This window comes from Gracilinanus agilis, chromosome 1 (genome assembly GCF_016433145.1).
Source record: "Gracilinanus agilis isolate LMUSP501 chromosome 1, AgileGrace, whole genome shotgun sequence".
Lineage (NCBI taxonomy): Eukaryota > Metazoa > Chordata > Mammalia > Didelphimorphia > Didelphidae > Gracilinanus > Gracilinanus agilis.
Window position 1 is genome coordinate 97,479,443 of NC_058130.1, and position 22,473 is coordinate 97,501,915.

General features: G+C 41.4%; 2 protein-coding genes across 2 annotated transcripts; one reads left to right on the forward strand and one right to left on the reverse strand.

Annotated features, from left to right (window-relative positions):
- The first annotated feature begins 7,718 nt into the window (after positions 1–7,718).
- Positions 7,719–10,956, forward strand: LOC123230819 (cathelicidin-4-like). The gene is made up of 4 exons (XM_044656994.1): positions 7,719–7,904; positions 8,745–8,852; positions 9,663–9,746; positions 10,827–10,956. Exons 1-4 carry the CDS (start codon positions 7,719–7,721, stop codon positions 10,923–10,925), a joined length of 477 nt encoding a protein of 158 aa, XP_044512929.1. The 3' UTR covers positions 10,926–10,956.
- Positions 10,957–17,591: 6,635 nt separating this feature from the next.
- On the reverse strand, positions 17,592–21,987 carry LOC123230820 (cathelin-related peptide SC5-like). Its single transcript, XM_044656995.1, has 5 exons — positions 21,774–21,987; positions 19,635–19,742; positions 19,069–19,152; positions 18,404–18,508; positions 17,592–18,041 (listed from the first exon to the last, which is right to left on the reverse strand). The coding sequence occupies exons 1-5, from the start codon at positions 21,957–21,959 to the stop codon at positions 17,892–17,894; spliced, it is 633 nt and encodes a 210-aa protein (XP_044512930.1). The 5' UTR covers positions 21,960–21,987; the 3' UTR covers positions 17,592–17,891.
- Positions 21,988–22,473: the final 486 nt, after the last annotated feature.

The following is a 22,473-nucleotide window of genomic DNA, read 5'->3' on the forward strand; positions in this document are numbered from 1 at the left end:
GAGACTGTGTACATCTAACTCATCCTGACACTGCTCTATCCCCAAGCCCAGTCCAGTCCAGCCAGCAAATGACTTCTCCCTCTCATGATTTATCTTCTTTTCCATTTCACTCTCCCATCAAACATATATATGAGCAATGGCTACTGAGCTATGAAAGCTTCTCCCCATGTTGAAGGGGATGGAGAACCTGTTTCCTGGAGGAGCCTGTGATGTCAATGTCTTCAAGCACTTTGTGGAGCATGTGTGGACATGCTGTTACTGCTTGTGGCCTCTTGACTCATGTGGACCAGAGAAATATCTTTGATTCGCTGTGGATCTGGAGCTGAAAATATTTTCAGAAGCCTTTAGCACCTGCCATTTTTCCTCAGCCATTCTCTCTCACTTGGTTGAACGAAGATATCCCATGCACAATGGCAGAGCTCATTCAGCCTGTGTATTATCTGCTATATTCTCCCCTGTATAACTTCTATGAACTCTCTTTGCTGTGTGCTTGGATAAATGGATTTCTAGCATATTCACTATTTGTTATGGTCTTTGTGTAACTTGAATTTGATGGGAATAAAGTGAAGTGTTTGGTGATAAGCTTTAGAGAATGCTTTATCTTTCATGAGTGTCTGGAACCTATGAGAAAAATGATTGCTCTCAACTGTCATGATTTGGAGGAGGAAAGGGTCAGATAAGATAATTCTGCTCTAGTACTCCTTTCTGAAGAGAGCAAAGCATTGAGCCTCATGGCCCCTTTTCCTTCTCTCCTCCAGGCAAGAATCAATGTCACTATTTGAGGAGTGGGCAAGATTCCAAGAAGAGCTGCATGTAGACAACCTATTTAGACAAACACAAAATCTACAACAGTTCTACACACATAGACACCTAAACATTACATACACACACACACACATATATATAAATATATGTTTTTCTACATGTGGTACATCTATATTTTCTTTAAGAATCATTCTATTTTACATGAAAATCTACAAATATATATGAATGTAAACTCTAAATGCAGTCACTTTATTTCTGGTCCCAGTTGGGCTGCCATTTTTGTGGAAGTGACTGGGAAAGGAAGAATGATGAAGATAGACCAGATCTATGTGGACCCAAAGAACTGAGTGTCTGCACTTCTAAATGACCTTATTAGAGATTAGGGACTATCCTGGGGCTAGTACAGACATAATGATCTAAAGGTATAGAGAATCTTTGTGAAAATCAAATTGATTTTAGCACCATGGGGTCATTGGTTCAGGGCCAGAAGAGACTTGTAGGTAATCTGGTCCAACTCCATTCATTCTACAGATGAGAATTTCTTATTTGCAAAGATTACACAGCTAGAGATATGATCAAAGAAGCAGAGCCAAGTTTTGAACTCAGGTACTCTAACTTAAATATTAATAACTCTTTATAAATATTATACTTTGAGGATATTGAATATTAATTTTAAAGTCTACTACTCCAAATATTCTCTTCTTTCCCTTGCACCAGCTGGATTCAACTTCAGACTCTAACTCTAGCTATTGGCCCTGGGCAAGTCACTTTTCTCAGCCTTAGGTTCCTTCTCTGTAAAAATGAGGGTAATAATACCTGTATTACCTACTTCCCAAGGTTCTTGTGAGGAAAACATCTTATCAACTCTACAATTCTGGTGCAGTGACTCTCAAAGAGATCTTAGGACCCCTTTCCACTGAAAAATTATTGAGGATATCCTCCTGGCTTTAGTATTCCCCAAAGACCATTTGTCTAAGTGGGTTATGTTTGTTTATATTTACTCTCAGCTAGATGGCACTATAGTGCAAAGGGCACTGGCATTTGGCCTCTGGATTTAGACAGTCAGGGATGGGCAACAAGTGGCCCTTTTAGCAAGAGTTCAGAGTAGGGTCTTAGGGGCCCTGCAGGAAATTGTTCAGTTTCAGACAGATCTGACTGTGGAGACTGAGATTCAGAAAAGTATACTCTTTCTTGGGGTACACTCACAGTTAAAGATATGTTATAGCTGATGAACTTGCAAAAAGATTGAGAAATTAGGGGTACCTAATGCTTACCTTGGCAGCTTTGATTCCTTCCCACCGAAGTATTTTTTAATGCTTTGTTTTTTCTCAATTACATGAAAAAACAATGCTTAACATTTAAAAAAAAATTTTGAGTTCCACATTTTCTCCCTTCCTCTCTCTCTCCCTTGTCCTCTCCCTGAGACAGCAAGCTTTTTGATTTTGGTTATGCATTAGCAGTGATCCAAAACATATTAGTCATTTTGCAAAAGAAAACGCAATTTTAAAAAAACACCAGAAAAAGAAATATTTTTAAAATATATTTCGATCTGCATTTACATCCTCAGTTCTTTCTCTCGAGATGAATAGCATTTTTTCTGTCTGGAATCTTGGCATTGATCAGAGTATGTAAGTCATTTACAGCTGATCAGAGTATAATAAAACTGAGCCAATGCCCATCAATTGGAGACTGGCTGAACTAGCCAACTATATGGTGGTAATGGGAAAAATATTGGGCCATAAGAAATAATGGCAGGATGAGTTCAGAAAAACATGGAAAGACTTCTCTGAAGTGATACAAAGTAAAATGAGCAGAACTAGAAGAACAGTATATGTAATATATGTAATTGTATGTAACATATGTAACATATATGTAATATATGTATATGTAATAATAGAAATATTATATGATGATTAACTGGGAAGGCCTAAACTATTTTCAGCAAAACAAGGTTCCAAGATAATTTGAAGAGACGCATTATTTTAAAAAAAAAATTTTTATCAGCCAAAGAAGGACCTATTGGAATCTGATTGGAGATTTCCATCTTTCACTTTATTTACTTCATGAGTTTCTTATTGTATGTGTTATATGTGTCTTCATATAGAATATAGAACATGGAAATATATATTGAATATAGAATATAGAATATGGAAATATATATTTAATGAAAGCACTGATATAATCTATGCCAGACTATTTACTGTTTTGAGGAGGGCAAGAATCTGAATTGTGAAATGTCAGGAAAAATTGCCCTAAATTGTTTCTACATGGAATAGAAAAAAATAAAATTCATTTTAAAAAATACATGTCACCAAAGAGTCAGGGACAGCTGACATTCTTCCTTTGGTTTCTTGCCTAAGGGAGGCTTAAGACTCTTAAGAAAATTTTCACTTCCTATGGAGAAGATTTTGGTTAGGCAAGGATAATATGAGCCAAAAGATAGATATCTTTTTTAAAAGAAGAAAAGAAAAATTTTTAGTTCTATAGCCCCTGTGACACATGAAGTATTGAAATTATAATTGATGTTATTGAGGAGGATGCTGTGTTAGAATATTTTGCTTGATGATTACAAAGTATCTGTTAGCTCTCCTCCTTGAAGGAAAGCCTGGAGTGACTCCCCTTCACTAGGCCAGTATACAACTGTTGGAGACTAAATAATTATATAAAAATCTATTTATTTATATATGGCAGATATGAATATGAGGATTATTAACAAGAAAAGCCTTAACACTAAAGGGAAACTGTATATCCACCCACTTTCCTATGTTTGCCTCATGGCAAACTCTTCTATTTCTTTAAACTACTCTGAACTGCTTAATACTAAAAACCCAAAACGCTATCTGACTAAAACCTAATCTATAATCCTTATTAAAAATAACTTCATATTGTTAACATTGTCTCCAAGTAAATATAGTCAGTTAGCCCAATATGGCAGAGGCTAACTGACCAAGCACAGGTCTGAAATGTCTCCCAGAGTTCAAGCAAACAGTCCTTCCGTCTTTCTTCACTCAAAACAATTCTCCAACAAAGTAGATCTGACAGCTTCTTCTTCAAGATGAATTTTCAGCCAGGAAAGTAGAAAACCCTCTTGAGATGGTTTTGAGTTCTTTCTTCCCTATCACCAGCAAAGAGCAAGGTCTGAGGTGTCTGTCTTCATCAGAAGTTAGAGACCATCTCCCAGAAGACTCTGACCAACTGTCAGAACTTTGTCTGCTTTTCCTCCTTCCAAGTTTTCAGCTCATGCCCAGAACTCTCTTTTGCCTGGTCTCAGAAACACCTTTCTTAAAGTTTTTTTTATCTTATCAATGTTTAATCAACATCCTTATTACACACAGTTGCCACAAAGGTGAGTTTTCAGCTTTCCTCTTTTTTCTCCTCCCTCTTTCACTTTCTTTCTCTAGGTCTCTCTCCTGCCAGATGGAAGGAGGAATGAAGGGAATGGTTTGGGAGGATTCTTGCCTGCCCTGATGGTTTGATGCCCCTCGTGGTTTGAATTTAGTCTTGGAAATGATAATAAGATGACAGGATGGCCCAGACACTTGTGCTTTCCAGAGTTTACCACTTCATCAGGGTAGGCTTGGCAATGGAGCAATTTTTCTTGGGTCCAAATAAGAAAACATCCTCTTCAATCCTTTGAACTGGTAGCAGTCTCTGTCTTCTGAGGAGATGCCATGATAGGGACTCTCAAGTCTGTGGAGACAGGATTGGAGTCTTGGGAATAGGTGGACTTACTGTAAGGAAGTGAGGGACCACAGAATCTCCATTCACTTTCCACCAAAGTATTAAAATTCTAATTTAACTTTAAGGGCCAAGAAACAAGGAGTAGCCTTTCGATTTCATTTTCTTTACCATCTTCATGGGCATAAGTGACACACTGGATTGAGTGCTGGGTCTGGAACCAGGAGCTGTTGAGTTCAAATCTGGCCGTAGATACTTACTAGCTGTGTGACTCCGGCTACTAATCCTTTTTGCTTTGGTTTCCTCATCTATGAAATAAACTGGAGTAGGAGATGACAAACCATTCCAATATCTTTACCAAGAAACTACCCCTAAAAAAAAGGAGTCATGTATACTAAGACATGACTGAAAAATGACTAAACAACAAAATAGCTTCACAGCTCCATGTTGTTTCTTCTTTAGCCCCTTTGTGTTCAAGATCCCTGATTTGAAATATACTTAAAAAACAGGTAGCTGGGTTGCTCAGTGGATTGAGAGCCAGGCCTAGAAATGGGAGATCCTGTGTTCAAATCTGGCCTCAGACACTTCCTAGCCGGTGACCCTGGGCAGGTCATTTAACCCCCATTGCCTATCCCTTACCACTCTTCTGCCTTGGAACCAATACATAGTATTGATTCTAAGACAGAAGATAAGGGTTTAAGAAAAAAGAAATGTACTTTAAAAAAGGAGCTACCCAATGATCTTCCATCACTCCTGGACTTTTCCTTCCTTTATTTGACTTTATCTGGCCTTCTCTACTGTTTAATTCTGCTAGTCAGGATGATTACTGTCTGCCCAATCCCAACCCAATGTCCCTTGAGATCACCTTCTCTGAATTTTCTTCTTTCTCCACCTCTGTTTAATTTTAATATGTGTATTAGAGGCATGTTAATAATCAATGTCCATAAACGCTAACACCCTTCTGACCTTGTTGCCAATAATGACTGAAGCAAGAGAACCTCCATTCATTAGAAGCATTTCCAAGATAACAAAATTCCAGGAAACCTGTGCCTAGATGCGGAGAATCATAAGAATATATGAGAAGGCTCAGATAAGAAGATTGTTGCAGGGAGAGAGTTTTTATGGTGATGTCTAGTCCAAGGTATTAGAAGGAACTTCGGAGAGAACCTACTTCATGAAACAAGGATGACTTTTGCTATGATTGGGATAGCTGATTGTCAAACAGCCAGAGCAAGATTAAGTCAAGTAAAGAAGCATTTTTAGTGCAGTTACTATGGGCCAGGCATATGGAAAAGGGAACACAATCCTGAGTCAATAGTGGCATCTCTGAAATCCCGTGTCTGGAAGGTATTCTCTGATGACCCTGCATCATATAATGCAGATGATTACACCCAAGAGTAATCCACTTATCCTTAGGCTGGCTGGGAGTCGAAGATGAGAGGAGATAAGAGAATGACTGATTCTTTCATTGCCCCATCATTTGTACAAAAGAGAGATAGCTGTCCCACTCCTTTTTAAGTTTTTTTTAAAAAACTACTTATGATTAAAAATAGTCTGACAAGGGGGCAGCTGGGTAGCTCAGTGGAATGAGAGCCAGGCCTAGAGATGGGAGGTCCTAGTTTCAAATCTGACCTCAGACACTTCCCAGCTATGTGACTCTAGGCAAGTCACTTGACCCCCATTGCCTATCCTTACCACTCTTCTGGATTACAGTCTTCTAAATGCTTTATAAGAGGGAGTCTCCTGATACTTCTGAAATAATTTAGCACTTGAATAAACCACAAAGATAATATGGGGAATGGGTTGTGACAGTGAAATACACCAAGCTGGGTAATGACAGTTGGCAGTTTAACTGCCCATCAAAACTAACCAGGGATAACCAATAACTTAATGTGGGTTCTATTGGTCTAGAGGAGGAATAACAAGAAGTATATAAAATAAGGCTTTAATGGTTTTAAGGTAAGGAAAGAGGGAAAGGGAAGAAGGGATGAACCACCTTCAATGGAATGTTAAAGATTTAGCTGGCTTCCCTGCTATACTAAATAAAGACAGGCAGGCAACCCTGGCTGAGGCTGGAGAGGGCTGCGAGATTGGGATTCTCACAACACTGGTCCAGACTGATCCTTTGATGATTTCAAGACACAGGAACTAAATCCTTGCTCAGCCAAATAATTCAGTAATCACTAGGGAGGAAAGGCTATCTGCTAGTTGTCCACCAACTACAGATTTGAAACCTTCACTCACTCTAGGATAGATATCTTGCTAGATGGTCTCTCCTATCTCCTTCACGCTCCCCAAATCCACAGCTTGTAGAGGTTCAGCTTGTCTGGATCACAGCCTCCACACTCCTTCCAGCACAGTCTAGTTCACTCTCTCTACTCAAACCTCCCTGCATTCCATATTAGAATGTCCATGGTTCAGCCAAGGGTTTTGCTTTACATTACCTGCTTTCTATCTTAACTTCATTATTGCTAATCTATAATCTACCTATAACAGTACCACAGGTCTATCTCCAAACACAGAAAGGATTCCAGAGGAGGGAGAAAGGAAAAGAAATAGGAGGAAGGAAAGGAATTAAATTTTTATCTAGCTAGGCATTGTGCTAAGACCTTTGCAAATAATCATCTCATTTACTCCTGAAAACCAAGTATAAGGTAGGTGCTCTTATTACTCCCATTTTATAGTCAAGGACACCAAAACAAGCAGAAAAGTGACTTCCTGTGGGTCACACAATGAAATTGAATTTGAAGTCAGGTTGCTCTGACTCTAGGCCCAAAATGCATTGTATATCAGGGAACTTCTTAGTGTGTTGAGTCTGGAACAATGTGGAAGGGTTGGTACATTGGTTTTGGTACTAAGTCTCCTAACCCTTCTCTGGAAGGAAACCTCTCCTATTGCTTCTCTCTTTTAAAGTCCAAAGTGGTAATTGAAGATGGAAAATACATGGCTGGAATTGGGATTGTTTGCCTGGGTCTGGGTCTCTTAAGAATTTCTAACTTTGATCAAAGGAGGATAAGCACTCAGGTTCCTTCCTCAATTAACCTGAAGCAGCCAAGACCATCCCTTGTCTCTGATGTGCTAACATCACATCTCTGGAGAGGAAAGTATTTCACAAATTTGACTTCCTTGACACTCTTCCTCCCTGTGCCTGCCATACAATAGATTCAAATCTAGTTAAGAAGCCCAGATGGACAAGGACCCCTGTTGCCCAACAGAACAAAGTTGGGAGGATATAAAAGGGACTGGCTGAGAGTCAGTGAGGCAGAGGAAGGAGGATGGAGCTCCTCAGGAAGGTGCTGCTGATGGCTAGTGTGGCCACTCTCCTTTCTGCCCAAGTTTTGCCTCAGTCCTCCCCAAGCTATGAGAAGGCCCTCTCTGCAGTCATTCACTTCCACAACCAGGTACATGGGACAGAGAATGCATTCAAGGTATTGCAAGTCCACCCTCCTCCATCTAATCAGGTGAGTGCTCCCTCTGACCTCTTGTCCCAGAGTAATACCCAGACTGACCTCTTTCTTCTTTCCTTTCCTTTCCCTTTTCTTTCAAAATCAAGTCTAATATCTTGATAGGGAACAGCCAACCATCGCTGAAGAACAGGAACAATAGTAAATTATAGTTCCCAATTTTCAGATGAACAAAGAGAGACTCAAAGAGATGATGGGATTTGCCAGATTTCTCATCGATATTTAGAATCTGAGGTTGGAGTTGAATCTGGGTCTTCCTGACTCTAAGTCCTCTAATCTAGCCACCATACCATGTTGTCCATGTTAGAGGAAAGAAGTAATGATAAAGATATTCATTTGGGATGGATCCCCATAGAACAGACCACAGAACCAGAGGAATGAATGTCATCACCAAGCTAGAGACTATAGGAAGAAAAGAGAAGAGGATCTGTACAGAACCCTTGAGGAAGGAGTCTAAATAGGGGGCAGGAGGAAGAACCTGAGCCACTGGAGGAGGCTAAAAAGGAAGGAAAGATGAAAGAGGTAGGAAGAATTCCTCCCCCACACTCTCCTAAGTCATTGACTACTGGGCATGTCTCTCTCTTAGAGATGAGAAATGGAAGCTCTTATTGGTAAATTCACCAATTCATAGTCACACACTACTGACTAGCAGAGGGGACTATTTACCCTATTCTTAAGGCTCCTTCTTCTCTTCCACACTATAGGAAATGCTTGTGTCCTTTATCCTACACCTTGAAGACAGTGGAGGTGATACTTTCTCCCCCAGGGCAGGACCAGGTCCTAAATTCCCTTCCCTTAACCAGCCTCATCCCATCTATTCCTTACTTGTCTTTTCAGAATCCCCAAGATCAAAGACTGAAGCTTCTGAGAATTACCTTGAAGGAGACTGTGTGCCCAAGGACTGAGGAGCTCCCCTTGAACCAGTGTGACTTCAAAAGATATGGGGTAAGCATTTTTTGGGAGGATGGGCCTGAAGGTACATTGGAGAAGGGATGTCATGGGGGTGAGGGTCCCTGCTGGAATCTATATGTCTTCTAGACTGATACCCTTGCATTGATGCAGAGATGTTGGACTTGAATTTCAGTTTACCTTTGAAATCCTGGGAGGTAGGGAGCCTAAATTATATTCTCTTTTAGCCCATGGAGAAACAAAGGATCCAAAGGAAGGAATCTCCAGATAAGGACATAGCCTGTTGTTTGTAAAGCCAGGAATAGGACATGGGGCCCTTGGGTCCTACCTCGTTTGCTCTAAGAGCAGGTTGTGGTGGACAGGATATAGTACACTGTGCCGAGGGTCAGGAAGACCAGACTTCAAATGGGACCTTGGACAATTATTACCTGTGGGACCTTGGAGAAGACATAATGAGTTTCCTTAATTCTAAAATGAAGATAAAAAGAGCATCTACCTCCCAAAATTGCTGTGAGGATGAAATGAGATAATGTTTGTAAAGCACACAACACAGTGCCTGGCATGTAGGAGGTACTTAAATTAAAAAAATGTTTTTTTTAATTAATTATTTCCTTTTTCCCTCTTGTGCATTTGGAGGGACTCCATTTATCATTAGGAGATTCCTGTATTTCTGGCTCTCAGAGGTCTAAAAATCCTCTGGGCTCCTGGAAAGTTGAGCAAATTGGACATGTCTCAAATTCTTCCTTCTTTTTTCCTTTCATTTTTCCTTTCTTTCTCCCTGATTTTTTCTGTCTTTTGTTTTTTGTTCTCTTTCTCTGTCTCTCACTGTGAGTGTCTCCTAAACAGCTGGTGAAGAAATGTCAAGCTTCTGTATCCAATGAACAAGACATTACTGCCATCATCCTCACCTGTGACCCAGGGGCCCTATTGGTGAGTTCTCTACTCTTTCCTCATTCTCTCTCTCATATTGAATTTCTCTCATATTGAATTCTTCTAGACATGTCCATTAGCTGCAGGGGAGGATAGAGGAAGTGACCCATGGAGATCCCATCCTGGCCACTCTTACCCAGGCCCATTGCCCCTATCTCCTGAGCAGGAGAGAAACATGAGGGAGAGCTGGCCACAGGAGGGAGACCACTGGGCACACCCAAGCTGCTGGGGAACATCTAGCCTCTCTGGTCACCCTCTAGGGCAGGGGTCAGCAACGTATGGCTCTCGAGCCATATCTGGCTCTTTTGAGGGCCAGATATGGTTCTTTCTGCAGGAGCCATAAAGTCCATTTTTTTTTTTCAGGCGCTGTTATAGGAGCGTGCACTGTGAGCACTGTACGGCTCTCACAAAATTACATTTTAAAAAATGTAGCGTTTATGGATCTCACGGCCAAAAAGGTTGCCAACCCTTGATCTAGGGTTTTCACCTGTCTGCTTAGGCTTACCCTGGAGAATAGTTTGCCTTTCAAATCAAGTTAGAAAGTGCACCTCCCACCACCACATCCCAGTTGTCCCTATCCCCCCTAGAAGTCTTAGATCTGAAGGATGGGGGAAGGACCAGAGATTGGACATGACCTAAGCTAGCAATTCTTTTTTTTTAATTTTTAAAAATTTTTAATATTTTCCCATAGTTACATATTTCATGTTCTTTCCCTCTCCCCCAAATCCCCTTAACCCCCCCTTAGCTGAGGCACAATTCCTCTGGGTTTTACATGTATCATTAATTAAGACCTAATTCCATATTATTGATAGTTGGACTAGAGCCATGGTTTAGTGTCACATCCCCAGTTATATCCCCATCAGCCTGTGTGTTCAAGTAGTTGTTTTTCTTCTGTGTTTCTCCTCCACAGTTCTTCCTCTGAATGTGGCTAGTTTTCTTTCTCATAAGTCCCTCAGCTAGCAATTCTAATGAGTGAGCATAGAAACCATGCCTAGCCCCACTGCAAGGATCAGGACTCTGATGGAAGCCCCTCACTCTCCAATACTGTTGTCTGACTTTGAATATTTCTTTTGTCTACAGTCCTTTCGCTCCAGAAGAAGTGTCACCAAAATGAAGAAAACTAAAGCTGACAAATATCACCATCTTCTTTCTTATGGATATAGTCGGAAGCTGCTTTGAATAATTCTGACCTGTTTTATCCCCAAAACCAGACCAGTCCAGCCAATAAATACCTTCTACCTGGCATGATTTACCTTATTTTCCATTTCACTCTTCCTATAAACACATATATAAGCAATAGGGACTGAGCCCTCTCAAAGGCCCAGGTTGAAGGAGATGGGGAGCCTGTTTCCTGGAGAACTTTGGTGACTTGTGATGTCAGTGTGCTAGAGAACCCATGGGGCATTTGTGGAATGCTGTCACATCATGTAACCACTGAGAGATTTGGGTTTGTATTAGGGTGGTACTGGGGATGGGATATGATGGTTCCTAAGATTGGGCCATTATCAGGATATTAACAGTGGTTTGGGAAGGTCAACAGAACCCAGTCCAGGCAGAGCTTGGTATGAAACCAACACACACAGACCACTTAGTAGCAAGGGAGTTGTGTTTATTCTAAAAGGAAAGGATAAATGGGAATTAGGATAACCCTAATAGGAATGTCAACTAACTAAAATTTCCCAGATCTAGTTTGTCCCCTCATGGGAAGTCTTCAGAGAGTTTGATCTATACTAACCCTCACCTCTATGACCTAAAGAAATCCCAGTCCCTGCTTTACCTAAATCTGCACTCACCCCTCCACCCCCTTTAGGGGGTATTAGAGGTAGTGGTCTACCACAGTATGGCAGAGCCCATGGAAAGGTCCTAGATCCAAAAGTATTCCAGACCTGACCTTACAGTCAGATAGCCAGATGTTCGGGATCATAAGGAAACACAGCAGAAAAGAGCAAGACAGCAGGTAGGATGGGGAATCGGGGTAGAATCATCCACTAAGGAAAAGCAGCCACTCTCTCCAGAAACCTCAAGAGAGAGACAGCCAAAGCCCTCACTTATCTGTCTGACCCCAACTTTCACATTCTAGAATCTTTATCCTCTTGCACCTCACCCCTACAGAGGGACCTCACATGCTAGAGCCCTCTCTTACTTATAACAGGTTGGAGGAGCTTCTTTGTCTGGATGTGAATCTGGAGCTAGGAATACATTCAGAAGACTTTTTAGCATGTGCCATTTTGTTTCAGTCTTTCTGTCTGTCTTGGTTGAGCTAAGATATCTCATTCCCAGTAGCAGAGCTCACTCAGATTGTGTATTGTCTGCTATATTCTCCTCTCTATGACTTCTCTGATTTCTGCTTGCAATCTTCTTGGATAAATGGGCTTCATGGATATTCAGTATTCATTATGGTCTTTGTGTAACTTGAATTTGATGAGAATGAAGTGAAGCCTTTTGAGAAAGGCTTGGGAGACCTCTTCCCCTTTAATGGTTGTCTTGAACCTAAGGAAAAAANCCACTGGGCACACCCAAGCTACTGGGGGCCATCTAGCTTCTCTGGTCTCCCTCCAGGGTTTTCACCTGTGTGGGTAGGCTTACCCTGGAGAATAGTTTGTCTTTCAAATGAAGTTAGATCACTAGTACTGGTGTCTTGGACTGTCTCTTTTGTCCACAGTCCCCTCGCTCCAGAAGAGCTGTTTTCTCAAGGAAGAGAAAACCAACGAGGTATAACCTTTTAATTGGAGGAAAAGGACGTAACCAAGGGAGCAGACCAAGGATCCTGTACGCCTAGATCATCTTGAACTGCCGTGTCCCCAAAGCCAGTCCAAAGCAGCTGGTCATTGTCTTTTCCCTGGCATTATTTACTTTATTTTCCATTTTACTCTTCCAACAAACATACATATGATGAATATGGACCGAGCCATGGGTAAAACTTCTCTGGATGTATTTCCCCACATTGAAGGAAGCCTGTGTCCTAGAGAACTCTGGTGAATGATAAGGTTAGTGCTTCAGAGCACTGTGTGGAGCATGTGTGGACATGCTGTTATTGCTTATGGACTGCAGAGTGATGTGGGTTAGAAGAGCTTCTTTGGCTATAGATTTGGAATTGGGAACATCTTCAAAAGACTTAAGCCTCTATCACTTTTCTTCAGCCATTCTCCCTCAGTTGGCTGAGGTAAGATATCCTACACCCAGTGGCAGAACTCATTCAATCTGTGTATTGTTTGCTGTATTTCTCCCTGCATCACTTCTCTGATTTCTGTTTGCTATCTGCTTGGATAAATGAACTCATTGGATATTCTCTATTTTTTTTTATCTTTGTGTCACTAGTATTTGGTGGGAATGGGATGAAGCTTTGGGGAAAGTTTGGGAGACCTCTGCCTCTTCAATGTGTGTCTTGAGCCTAAGAAAAATATGATTATTGTTAATAGCACTATCTCAGGAGGGAGGGTCAGAGAAGATGTAATTCTAATCTGGTACCCCTCTCTGAGGAGAGCAAAGCGTCTAACCTCAATGCCCCTTCTCCTCTCCTGGAGGCAGGAATCAAAGTCACTCTTTGAGGGTGATTCCAGGGATAGCTGCATTCAGACAACCCCTATGAACATACTAAAAATCTACAATAGCCCTACACATATAGACACATAAACATTTCAGATATGTATTACACATATGTTTACCTGCATATGTAGAGCTATACATATATATATGTACTATAAAATTTATATCTTTAGATGTAAAATATAATCATTCTTATAGGAAATTAACTTTTTTATATGTGATCATTTTATTTCTGGCCCCAATTGAGCTGGCATTTTGGCAGGGTGAATAGGAAGGAAGGAATGATGAAGATAGACAGGATCCATGTGGACCCAGCAGTTCTGAATTATTTCATCAGAACTTGGGGCTATCCCAGGGCTAGGGCAGACTCAATGATCTAAAGATGTGGAGAAAATTTGTGAAAAGAATATTGATTTTAGCACCATGGGGTCTTAGGTGAAGGTCCAGAAGAGACTTTTAGATCATTTGGTCCCACTCCACTCATTCTGCAGATGAGAACTTGTATTTTGCAAATATCACACTGTTAGTGATATGATCAAAGCAGCAGAGTCAGTTTGGAACCCAGATCCTCCGACTATTCCAAATGCTCTCTTATTTCCCCTTCACTAACTAGGTTCAACTTCTGACTCTAACTCTAGCTGTGTGACACTGTGCACGTTACCTTTCTCAGCCTCAGCTTTCTTCTCTTTAAAAATGGGGATAATAACATCTGCACTACTTATTTCTAAAATTTCTTGTGATGAAAACATTCTATGAATCATATAATGCCAGAGTAGTAGTTCTCAAAGTGTTTGATCTCAGGCCCCTTTTACACTTAAAAATGACTGAGATCAATAATATGGAAATAGGTCTTGATCAATGACACACATAAAACCCAGCGGAATTGCTCATTGGCTATGGGAGGGGGGAGTGGGAGGGGAGGGAAAGGATATGAATCTTGTAACCATGGAAAAATAGTCTTAATTAATTAATTAATTAGAGATTTCCAAAAAAATTTAAAAATGACTGAGAACTCCTTTCCCTTTAGATATCCCCCTGGGTTATGACTGTGGAGATTTACTATCAGCTAGGTGGTGCCATAGTGCACAAAGCACTGAACTTGGAGTAGGATGATGAGTTCAAGAAAATAATAGTAACTACCTTTTAGGGCTGTTGTCAGCAATAAAAGAGATATTTTTGCAATGTGCCTGGCACACAGTAGGTGCTATAAAAATGCTATATGCAACAAAAATTATATTATTATTACATTATATTACTCATTGTATTAGAATAATATCTTAGTTTTAGGTTTGCCCTTGTGAAACCACTGAAAAAATTTTGAGGTCCAATAAGGGTCATTGTTCCACACTTTGAAGACAGGTACACTACTGAAACAGAAGCATTTATTGCTAATGAAAAGAGTCTAGAGATTCTGGGGATATCTTTGGGTCTATACAGAGTGGGGCCGGACCTTCTTCAATCATTTTGTAAGACAACCAGCCCAACCAATTCATCTCACTGGCAACTAATTCTTAGGGCTTCTGGAGTGGGATCACAGGGGTCCTTCATTGGGTTGCTCACATTTTCTTAGAGCTCAGCATCCTGTCAAAACCAGGACAGAAGGAGGCCTAACAGGAAGGTCTGAGATCCAGAAAATGGGTATAAACATTGATTCAAGATGAGGTCTGTGAAAAGAGAGCTGAGGACCTGGACTTAGAGTCAGTGAAGGGCAGCATTTTAGCATGAGGTCAGAGTGGGGTATGAGAAGCCATGCAGGAAATTGTTAGGTTTTAGACAGATCTGATCAGGGAGACTAAGATTCAGGGAAAGTAGGACAGTCCTAAAGAACATAGGTATGGTCTAGAGAGTCAAAAAAAAAAAAAGGTCAGTCACTGGTGATCCCAGCATGAGTTTAGGTCTTGGGATTTGGGTATAAGATAAGGGTTTGAGCAAAAGGAGCAAGTCTATTCCAATTACTCCTTTAGTCTAGAAACAAAATGCCCTCCAAAAGCCGACATTTTATTGGACCTGGCTGTGCTTTGGAGAAGAGTCAGAAAAACATTTATACAAGCTCCTTCTCTCAGGCAAGGTCTGTGACAGCACCTGGAGAGGTACCCTTGGCTGAGCCTGGCACAGAGAAAGAGTAGCAAGGCACTGATATGGGTGTGAGGGATGTCTGCATGCCTTCTGCATGCCCAGCATCCTTTTAGGAGCTAAAGAGGTGTGTAAGTGGTTCAGATTAGATGGACAGTGCCAGGGTCTGAAGGAAGCTGAGATTGCAAAATGATTTCCCATTCAGAGATGGGCTCATGTTAGAGACGAGGAAGGGCCCTTTTTGCCCTCAGTCACTCAGGGAAAGAGCCTGAGTATTTATAATCTTTAATTAAAGTTAGAATTTCTCCCGGAGACAGCCAGACCCAGAGAAGCAGCCCTAACTTGACCCAGGGTTCTCCATCTCTAGACACCCCTTTGGGCTTTAAAAGTGAGAAGGAACATGGAAGGAGTCCTACTATGCATGCTAAAAGAGAGCACTTTTTATGGCCCTTCCAAGTTGATGGTAAATTGAAATGGCTTATCAATGTTAAACTGTAATCTAAAGGAGAATTTTCTCCAGCTAGAGAGAGGTGAGGATGAAGAGCCAAGCAAAGATCAGAGAAGAGATTCATCCCCTCCACTTTGCTGCTCCCATCTCAGCGTCATGTGCTTTAGCATTAAACCCTGGCGTCTGTTTTCTTCTTCTTCAGTCCTTGAAAGGTGAATGGTAACGTTAGAATGGGCTCAAATGGGGGTAAGCCTGCATCTTTGAGCAGGTTGCTTTTGCAGAAACACTGAGCTGGTAACCCCAACTTGTCATCCTAACATCATCAACACTCAGTTAAGAAACATTTTTTTAAGTATCTCCCGTATTCAAGGTTTGAGGTTGGTTGCTGGAGTTAAAAAGAAAAAATAGAATAAAACAATCCCTACTCTCAAAGACTTATGTTTTAAGGAGAGAAGGAGTTGGGGGACTTGGGGTGGAGTCAGATAAGGGAAACCTAATGTGTATATATAATTATGTAGAGACTAAATTGAAATTAATTGCAAGGTCGTTTAGGGAAGGAGGGCATTAGCCATTGAGATGATTAGGAAAAAACTTTACATAGAAGTTTTGCTTAGACTGAGTCTCCAATCTCTGAGGGATTCTGTAAGACCAAGGTGAGGAGGACATGAATTCCAGGTACGGGTGATGGTCAGAGATGCACAGTGGTGACATGGAGCATAATGTGTGAGAAGCAGAGAGGAAGCAGGTTAGCCTGGACCTCATGGTGTAAGAAGGGGAGTAGTGTCTAATGATCTCAGAAAGGCAGGTTAGGAATACGTTGTAAAAAACAGAGTAGTTGGTATTTCCTTCTAGAAGCTAGAAGGAACTATATTGATTAAGTAGGAGGATGGCATGAACAGATAATCTGGCAGTTATGTGGATGGCTAATTTTAGACAGGGAAAACAATTAGGAGCCCTTTTCAAAAGGCCAGGGGAGAGATGATGAGCACCTGCCCTCAGATGGGGGCTGAGCATGTAGGGAGAAGGGAATGGAGATGAGAGATGCTGACAAGTGACTGGATATGTGGGTGAGGGAGAGTAAAGAGTCTAGGATGAAACTGAGGGGGTAAACTTGGGACTTTGGACAATTGTGGTGTCCTCATTAGAAATATGGCAATGTAGGGGCTGCTAAGTGGCTCAGTGGGTAGAAAGCCAGGCCTAGAGTTAGAAAGTCCTAGGTTAAAATCTGATATCAGACACTTTCTAGCTATGTGACCTTGGGCAAGTCACTTGACCCCAATTGCCTAGCTCTTACCACTCTCCTGTGGTACTTGGAACTAATACTTAGTATTGATTCTAAGACAGAAGGTAAGTATTTTCTTTAAAAAGAAGAGAAATGTGGAAATTTAGGAAAGGGGTAGTTTGGGGAATAAATGATAATAGACTTTCTTGTTGAGAGATATCAATAGGTCTTCCACATTCAGATGTCCAACATACAGCTGGAGATGCCTTACTGGACCTCAGTAGAGAGACTAGGATTGAATATATGGATTTGGGAGTCATCTATGTGAAGATTATCATTAGGTTTATGGGACCTGACAACCTAAATGAAAGAGTATTGAGAGAGAAGAAGACCCAGTGAGTGTACCCTGAAAGCACTGGAGTACATACACAGTGAAGGACACGCTATAGCTGATGATCTGGAAAAAACCCTGAGAAGGAAGGGGTACCCATAGCTTATGTCGACAGCCTTGACTCTTTCCCACCAAATTCTAATTGCACAAAGACCATTGCAAATATTGGAGAATGAGCAAATCCATTTATCTAAGCATATAGCAAACAGAAACCAGACAAGTTGTATGAGTTAGAATATGCTAGAAAAAAATACATGGAGTCAAAATTCGACTTTAGGAGTGTCAACCAAGAGAGAAGCACCACATTCCCATCCAAGGGACAATTTCTCAAAACTCTAAGAAGACAAATTCTTCTGGGGCATGTCGAGGAACCAGTTTTCTTCTGCGTATCTGCCTTCCAAAGTCCATCTGTCTCTCTTTCCATGGGTCTCTCTGAGAAAAAGTGTCCCAAAATTTATGTCTTCCTTAAGGCAAGAAAGGAATAATATCTCTCTTCTTCAAAGCTGCTCCACCAACTCCACTTCTCACACAGGCAAGTTTTAGTACCAAGACATTGTTTTTTCTACCAAGGAAGAAAGTCTTATACAAATTCTCCAGTCTTGAAGACCAGGCTACCTGAATATACATGCACATATTCGTATACCCACACATTCACAGATATGTTTTATATATCTTTGTGTAACCCATGTAAATTATATCTATGTATCCCATTCATATTGTATATGTGTACCACCTATAGAAAAAATACATACTTATAAATTACATAGTGTGTGTGTGTGCATGTGTGTGTGGTGTGTGTGTGTGTGTGTGTGTGTGTGTGAGAGAGAGAGAGAGAGAGAGAGAGAGAGAGAGAGAGAGAGAGAGAAAGAGAGAGAGAGGTGAGTAGAAACAGAGAAAGAACAAAATATAAAGGAGAAAGCAAGCTCTGATTATATTGACTATGCCTAGAGAGCCTCCATATATGGGGCCTTTTGTACTGTGGGGTGTTTCATGGAAATCAGGGAGTATCCGCCTGTTCTGTATCTGTTGTTCTTTGAACCATTCTTTCGTCTGGGAAGTGGGGTTCTTCTGGAACGAGAGGGCTGAAAAAAAATTAGAAGGGAGTAGAAGCATCTGAATCAGATGACAGAACTGGAAACAGATTTCCATCAGTGTCCTGGCTCTTGGAGATTGGGCTGGGGGTGGGCTCTCTATTCTCTCCTAAGAAGAGTCAATTTAGGTTGTGCCTAATCCTTGATCCTTCCCCTACCCTTCAGGTCTAGGATTCCTGGAGTGCATTGGGACAGTTGGGCCATGGTGAGATTGGAGGGAAATTACATTTCCTAATTTAAGTTAAAATGCAAACTATCCTCCAGGGTAAGCCTACTAAGATGAAGTACAAACCCTGGAGGGAAGTCAGAAAGGCTGGATGGCCCACAACAGCCTGGATGTGCCCTGTGGTCTCCCTGCTGTGGCCAACCCTCCCTCAGATATCTTTCCTTCTCAGGGAATAGAGTTAATGGATCAGGGCATGGAAGGGTAGGATAGAGTCTTCCTCTACCAATTCCTCTATCCACTCCCCACCCCTGCAACTAACAGGATCAGTCCAGAAGGATAAAATATGAGAGTGGGGCAGAGAGTGAGGGAAGAGTAAAGAACTCACCACTGGGGCCACTGGTTCACAGGTGAGGATGATGGCAGCAGTGTCCTGTTCATTGGATACTGAGCCTTGACATTCTTTCACCAGCTGTGTAAAGGATATCCACCGTGAGAGTCAGAGAAAGAGAACAAAAAATAAAGTAAAGAAAAAAAAGAGAAAGAGAGAAGAAAAGAAAGGAAAAAAAATTGAGAAAAATCTAATTTGCTCATCTTCCAAGGAGCCTAGAAGGTTCTGGTCTGTGACAGCCAGAAATTATCTCCCAATGCCAAGCTGAGTCCCTTACAGGTCAGATAGCATTTAAGGTTGGTCCTAGAAGAACTGAGTTCTATTAATGGTGTCACAACCAGCAGTCTGGGTCCTTACACAGACCTCCCCTCCTTTGGACCCTTTGTTTCTTCATGAGTTAAATGGGAAAATAACTGCTATGCTACCCAACTTCCCAGGTTTTCAGGGCTAAATAGAGATCCTAGGAACTGCACTGATGAAAGATAGGAATGAATAGAAGCTCCAACAACCCCCTCCACCTTCTTCAGGATTTCATCAAGCCCATCCTCCCGATGACTGTTTACCCCATCAGCTTTGAAGTCGCATTGGTCCAGGAGAAGCTCTTCAGTCACTGGGCATATGGTTTCTTTCAGGGTAAAGCTCAGAAGCTTTGGAACTTGCTCATCTGACTCCTGAAAAGACAAGGCAAGGTTTGTTGGGAGGGGGCTGCTCAAGAGAGGCAGAATAAGGATCCTGGGTGAGAAGAAATCACCTCCATTGACTTTGAAACATGGACCAATGGAAACAAGTATTTCCTACATTATAGAAAAAAGCGGATAGGAGTCCCAGAAACAGAGTAGAGTCTTGCATCCTAGACTGGACTTTGCTAATAATTGCTTGTGCCACTTTTGAGTAGGTTATTTCATTCACCTGGACCTCAGTTTTCTCTTTTGCAAGGGGGAGATGATAGTGGCTTGTCTCTTATTCTTGTCTTTTGACAGTGTTATATATAGTTGAAAGAATGGTGTCTGTGGAGTCAGACAAACTTAGGTTTATTGTGACTTTGCCACTTACTACCTTTATAACCTTGAACAAGTCACTTAATTTCCTTGTGTTTCATTTTTCTTTATTTGCAAAAATAAAAGGCTTGAAGTAGATGGTCTCTGAGGTCTGTTATCCAGCTACAAAGAGGCCAGCAAGCAGGAGGCAACTTGAATTGCCCGTCTCTGATATATAGTGATTTGTGGCTGAGGATTCTGGGGAAAACCATCAGGTTTGGGAAATTCATGTCAGTGGCCTGTCTGTGTGTGGATTCTATTTCCTCCCTGAATCATGATTGCTCTTCCACACCAAAACCCTCTTAGCCTTCATGAGACAAGGTCTCCCTTTCCTGCTCGAGAGGCATTAGAAGACGAACGGTGGGGAAGGGTAGGACACACAAACTTAGGACTTTTGGCTGGTGTACGCACTTAGATTATATCCTCTTTTCTCCCTAGACTCGAAGCTAAGCAAAAGTCTGAGATTTAGAAATATCTCCTTGGGAGTTCTGAAGCTGCCCTTTTGGGCCCAGTTTCCTGCTATAGTGTGGTAGAAAGAACGGCAGCTTAGAATTCAGAATATCTAATTAAATCTTGGCTTACCTACCTACTAGGTATAGGGTTTAAATAAATTATCGCACTTCTTGGCCTTAATTTCACTGTCCAGGATGAATGAATTGAACCTCTGACATTCTCTCCAAGTCTAAATTCTATCATTCTTTATTTACCCAAAAGTTTTCTATGAGAAGAAGGAAGGAAATAAGAATTTATTAAATATTTATTGAATCCTCACAACAACCCTGGGAACTACTTCCCAGGGTTGTTGTGAGGATTCAATAAATATTGAATAAAAAAATGTTTTTATTAGCTCCATTTTTTACAGTTGAGGAAACCGAGGCAGGCAAGTGACTAAGTAATTTGCTTAGATTGCATAGCTAGTAAATGTCAGAGGTTGGATTTGAACTCATCTTTCTAAACCTAGGATCAGAGATCTAGCCACTGGGCCAGCTAGTTGCCTTGTGTCAGGTGGAGAACCTACCTGAAATTTCTAGAGAAGTTTCTTTTTTGTGTCAACTTTGTCAGTCTGGTGAAAACTATGAGCCTCTCCCTTCTCAGAATGACACAGAAAATACATAGGATTACAAAGAAAACCAATGATATTGAAATACAGTTGTCAGAATATTTTTTTAAAACAATTTCCAAGATCCCATGTTAAGAATGACACATGTATAACCCAGTGGAATTGCTTGTCAGCTCCAGGAGGGGGGAAGGAAAAGAGGAATGGGAAAGATCATGTATCATGTAACCATGGAAAAATATTCTTAGTTAATTAAAAATAAAATTTTAAAAAGACCTCATGTTAAGAACCCCTACCCTAGAAAGAGGAAGAGTACCCAAAGTCCCAGGCTTTAAGGTAGAGTCCTTTACCAATAGCAATATCTACTCCATTCAAGCCTGTCATGTCACTTTGTCTGTCCCTGCTCTGGAACCTGAGATAAGTTGACCTCCAGACTTTTGAGTCATTGTTGTCACCTATGAGCCTAAAAGCTTGAGTCGCTGAAAAAAGGATTGGTTTGTTCCCAATAAGACACTGCGACTGATTCTGAAAAGGAGGGAAAAGGAAGATGTACAAGATTGAAGTCAGTCTGGCTTTCCCTAGAGGAAGAGACTAGAACAAGCACTCACCTGACTGGGTGAAGGAGGGTAGGTTTTGAGGAGCCGGAAGGCATTCTCTCTGCCATGTATCTGGTTGTAGAAATGAATGGCTGTGGAGAGGGCTTTGGGGTAGCTCAGGCTGGACTGAGGTACAGCCTGTGTGGGGATGAGAGCAGCAACACTGACCAACAGTAGGATGCTTCTGAGTTGCTCCATGTTTCTTCCTCTGCTTCACAGACTTTCAGTCAGTCCCTTATATGTCTGGTCTCTCCTGATCTCTTGCGCAATATGGGTTCCTGACATGCTGTCCAACTTCTGGGATTTTAGCCTGTTACATGGTAGGGGCAGAAAAGGAGGTTCTGAAGGAAGCTGAGATTGTGAAATGATTTTCCATCTTGTGTCAGAAACAAGGGAGGGGCTTAGTATCCCAGTTTGGCTCAACAATGAACCCACACCTTCACCTTCTTGCTTAAAGTTAGAATTGCTCAGGTGGTCCTTTAGGAGAGATCAATACTCACAGGGAAATGGGATCCAAATGCTTGGCTCCCACTGAAGGGAAACCGGATCACTGGAACAGATTCCCATATACCCCCAACAACAGCCTCAGTTCTTGTCATGGCTTCTCCATCTCTTGCCATCAAACTGGGCTTTGATGAGAGAGAGAGAGAGAGAGAGAGAGAGAGAGAGAGAGAGAGAGAGAGAGAGAGAGAGAGAGAGAGAGAGAGAGAGA

Bases quoted from the DNA above. Each gene is read 5' to 3' on its own strand.
- LOC123230819 (XM_044656994.1), top strand. From the start codon at position 7,719: ATGGAGCTCCTCAGGAAGGTGCTGCTGATGGCTAGTGTGGCCACTCTC. The intron at 7,905-8,744 runs GTGAGTGCTCCC...TTGTCTTTTCAG, and splicing joins ACCCTCCTCCATCTAATCAG to AATCCCCAAGATCAAAGACT. The intron at 8,853-9,662 runs GTAAGCATTTTT...TCTCCTAAACAG, and splicing joins GTGACTTCAAAAGATATGGG to CTGGTGAAGAAATGTCAAGC.
- LOC123230820 (XM_044656995.1), bottom strand. From the start codon at position 21,959: ATGGAGCAACTCAGAAGCATCCTACTGTTGGTCAGTGTTGCTGCTCTC. The intron at 19,153-19,634 runs GTAAACAGTCAT...TCCTTTACACAG, and splicing joins GCGACTTCAAAGCTGATGGG to CTGGTGAAAGAATGTCAAGG. The intron at 18,509-19,068 runs GTGAGTTCTTTA...ATTTTTTTTCAG, and splicing joins GTGAACCAGTGGCCCCAGTG to CCCTCTCGTTCCAGAAGAAC.